The following is a 4,274-nucleotide window of genomic DNA, read 5'->3' as shown; positions in this document are numbered from 1 at the left end:
CTCTAGTCCTTGAAAGTCTCTTTATCGCAACACAGTGTTTGCAAGGTCCGATGATGGCAAGTCACAACAAAGATACACGAATTACAAGAAAAGGACAGGCTTAAGTCCGGGTTGGATAGGATTTAGATCGGGTTGGAGTTGGTTTTCTGTTTGTTTATATGGATTTGGTGCGTTTAAAATTTAAATTTAAATAACTAAATATAAATATTTAATTTATAAAATAATTAAATAATTCTAATCTTAAAAAGTTAAAATAGTATATTTTTTTTTTCTATAATTAAACTAAAATGAGGTGTACTCTTTTTAAAATTAAATTAAATTTTTAATTCAAATTAAATAACTTTATTCTTAAAAAGTAATATAATCTTTTAAATATAAATTTTGAATCTTCCAAACAATTAATAACTCTTATCTTAAAAGGATATTTTTATCTTTTTAAAATTAATTATAAAATTATTTTATTTTTTTATAATTAAATTAAAATTTTAGTTAAAATTAAATAAATTTAATATTAAAAAATATTTTAGTTTTTAAAATTAATCATAAAAAAATATTCTTTTATCTTTTTAGTTTTTTTATTTTGATTTTTATTTTTGTTATAATTTTGTAATAATTTAATATCAACTCAAAAATAAAATAAATTAAAATTAAAATAATAAAATAAAAAGATTGTAATTAAACAAAAGGGTAAAGTATATTTTTTGTCCCTAAAATTTGGCAAAAATTTTAAAAATACTCTTAAATTTTATTTTGTTTCAGTTTTGTCCCAAAAGTTTTCGATTTGCATCAAATATACCATCGACGGCTAAATTTTTAAAAAATTTAAGACCAATCTAACAATAATGCATGAAAATTATGTTTGATTTGCTTGTGTTGTGGATTGTTCTTATAAAATTATTGTTGAATCGGTTTTAAATTTTTTGAAAAATTAGCCATTAAGAGTATAATTGATACAAATCGAAAATTTTTAGGACAAAATTAAAACGAAATAAAATTTAGAAATATTTTTTAAACTTTTGTCATTTTGTTGTTCTTTTTTTTTTTTTATTAAGGAATACTAAAATTAGAGGTATAGTCAACTAGAGCCAACTAGTTTTAAGATGAGAGGTCTGTTATAAAAAAAATAATTTACACTACTCTTAATTTTTCAAATTTTAAAATTAAAAGTGAAAACTTAGACTTAACGTAAAATTGATAAACGAATTAGATGAAAATTTAGTTAAATTATTTAAATTATTTAACAATTTTTAACTATCAACTTCACTTAAAGTTAAATACACTTAAATTTTTACCGAAATTAAAAATACAAAAATTAACTTGAATTGGTTCAATATAGTTGGTTCCTCGACTTTTTCATTTTCTGAACGGCGAAAGCAAAACCTATAAGGAATGTGAAGAAAAAAACTCTTCGAATCCAAATTCAATTGCCATTCACAGCTGCCATTAAGCAAAACCTAACAGCATCCCTTGAGGTTCAAGATGGAGAGGATTGAAAAAAGAAAAATGGACAGGATTAGTGCCCTACCGGACTCCCTCATCGGCCACATTCTGTCCTTCCTCCCCACCAAAACCGCCGTTTCCACCAGCCTCCTCTCTCGCAGGTGGCGCTACCTCTGGCAGCATCTCCAAGACTTCAACTTCCAACTCGACCAAGACGACCAGGACCAGGACCAGGACGAGGGCGAGGGCGAGCAATACCACTGGTCCTTCGTGCACTTTTCTGCTTTCGTAAACGGAGTTCTTGTGCAGCGTAGGAATCGAGACATCCGCAAGTTCCGTCTCTTATCCAGCTACGCCGTTGAAGGCTCGTTCCATGAACGTTCTCTGAATTACTGGTTGCTTGCTGCCATTGGACCTCAACTCCAGCACCTTGATCTTTCTTTGTATGTTGTGGGTCCATACAACTTCATGTGGTTTCCTTCTTCCAGCGTCCTACGTGGCATCTTCAGTTGCACTTCTCTCATTTCACTCACTTTGGATGGTTTAATATGCGTCAAGAATATCTCGTCTGTTCATTTGCCAGCCCTCAGGACCATGAGACTCTCCATCGGTGGATCGTTTCCCATGGACAAGATTTTCTCTGGCTGCCCGCTCCTTGAAGATCTTTATCTCCATTTTAACGTAAGAAACACGCCCAAGATAAATTTTCCTAATTCCTTGAAGAGGCTGGAAGTTCATGGTTGCAAGTTATCTACACCTAGAGAAGTTGAAGTTGAAATAGACGCTCCGGCACTTGAATATCTTACTTTCTTCTTATTTATTGGACTAAGCCAGTTTACTGTCAACAATTTGCACAATGTGAAAGTAGCAGATCTTAATCTCTGTCCTAGAGAATGCCAGGGGGAAGACCATCTCTATTATATACATATGCTTCTAAATGCACTCAACAGAGTAAAAAAGCTCCACCTGCGTAGTTCCACAATAGAGGTTGGTTATTCAAATCTTATTAATATTCTTGCGGATTCGCAACTGTTAATTGTAGCTTTAATCCTATGCTTGTCTTCCGCTTCAGGGCATACTTGGTGCCCCAGCTTTTAATTCTCCGGAATTCAGTTGTTTACTTCATCTAGAGCTAGAATGTTTCAACCCGACTCTAATCATAAACCTGTTTTACAAGTTTAGGGTTTAGGGTTTAGGGTTCATGTTCATCCTTAAAGTGAATGTTGGAATTTTAACTTCGTTTGTTTTCACCTTCTGTACTCAAATTACATCCATGCTTAATATGTATTCATTCTAATTCAGGATTTTTATTTAGCTAATAGCTATTCAAGTTAGTGATGGATGGACTTTCTTTTGTGAAATTTTTGTTGTAGAAGCATTGTTGTTTCATAGAGAAAAACTTGCCTTTGCTTTCTTTTTTATTCCCCATCTTAAATCTTGTGTGGTTGAAGAAATTCTTTTGTCCATTCTATAATCTTTTTCAGATTAATTTATTTAATGACTTGTGATTAAGGTAAATAGGTTATTCTTAATCTTATTAAACTTTCTAGTTGACTTAAGGGCTTGTGAGTGAAGGTTCTGATTGTAAAGAGCCTTCAACTGGTACATAGATGTGATTGCTTGATTTCATCGCCCTTAGGATAATCAAGAATTTTACCTTCGATACGAAAACGTTTTAAGAGTGTAAAATCTAAGGCAGTTGGAGTTTACATGGTGGCACATGCTTGTTTAGAACTATCAAGAATTCTCATAATATAATGCTTATACTTCTATATGTTCTGTTGTATTCCAGGTTTTGAGTAAGCTGACGATTTCACACATTACACATTTGGTTGACTTGATCTACCATGGAGGGGATGATAGTCTAATTTCTTAGACATTTTTTAGGTATTCGACATTTTTGCTATTTCTTGCGATGTCATGGCATAACGCCATGGGGATTTTTTACCGTTCTACTATTATATCAACATCACCATCATCCACCATCTTTAGATGTAGTAAACTGAATTCCGGAAAATCAAAAGTTGGGGGACAAAGTATGCGTGTATACACGGCAAAATTAATAAATAATTAGTTAATAAATTAATTATTATTCAAAGAAATTAAGAAAATTAAATTTCATAATTTAGAAGAGTAGAAATATTAAAAATACAAATTTTGTCACTAATTTTAAATATTTTAGTCTAAAACCAAGTCAACAAACCAAATTAATTGAACCGAATTCAAACCAAACCCAAGGTCCAACCTATAAAACCACCTAAAATGAGCTTTCTTCCTTCTCTTCTATGAAATACGCCGAAAAGAGAGAGATTCACCTAAAGAGAAAAGAATCCTAACGTCTCCGAAATTCAATCGTATGTAACTTTTAATTTGGAGCTTCGATTAACGAGCCGTCAGCGGCCATATGTTCGTTTCGGAATTCTCTTCAATTCTATCTGAAAAAAGCAGTAAGAAATTTGCATTTCTCACCCAGTTCTCTCTCTCAATTTCGTGATTTTAGAGTTTGGGTATTGACGAATTGAATAATTTTGATGGTTTCGGTGAACTCTAGCAGCGGATAGTCACTAATTTTTTGTCCAATTAATCTGTGAGTAAGGTAAGAAACTATTAAACCCTTGTGAGTCATTGAATTAGTGAACCATATGATGATTATAATGATATTGTGTGAAATAGATTGTGTTCTGGTTGATTTGGAGTTCAATTGGGCGGTTTAGAATGAAATCCGGGTGATTAAACTTGAGGAATTATCGTTTGGAAGCTTGGGGCTTGTGAAAGGAGAGGTCTTTGAGGTGTTCTGAGCTTAGGGAGGAATCGGCTAAAGTATGTTTTGGTTT

The 4,274-nt window shown here is 32.2% G+C and overlaps 1 protein-coding gene across 1 annotated transcript; it reads left to right on the top strand.

The window, feature by feature from the left end:
• The first annotated feature begins 1,503 nt into the window (after positions 1 to 1,503).
• Positions 1,504 to 3,316, top strand: LOC112720960 (F-box/FBD/LRR-repeat protein At2g26030-like). Its single transcript, XM_025772053.2, has 2 exons — positions 1,504 to 2,427; positions 3,233 to 3,316. Exons 1-2 carry the CDS (start codon positions 1,504 to 1,506, stop codon positions 3,314 to 3,316), a joined length of 1,008 nt encoding a protein of 335 aa, XP_025627838.2.
• Positions 3,317 to 4,274: the final 958 nt, after the last annotated feature.

This window comes from Arachis hypogaea, chromosome 11 (genome assembly GCF_003086295.3).
Source record: "Arachis hypogaea cultivar Tifrunner chromosome 11, arahy.Tifrunner.gnm2.J5K5, whole genome shotgun sequence".
NCBI lineage: Eukaryota > Viridiplantae > Streptophyta > Magnoliopsida > Fabales > Fabaceae > Arachis > Arachis hypogaea.
Note: the sequence above shows the minus strand (reverse complement) of the source record. Positions and strands in the feature narration are given on the sequence as shown.

Excerpts from the sequence above, each read along its gene's own strand:
- LOC112720960 (XM_025772053.2), top strand. The coding sequence starts at position 1,504 with ATGGACAGGATTAGTGCCCTACCGGACTCCCTCATCGGCCACATTCTG. Across the intron at positions 2,428-3,232 it reads TGCGTAGTTCCACAATAGAG|GTTTTGAGTAAGCTGACGAT; the intron begins GTTGGTTATTCA and ends GTTGTATTCCAG.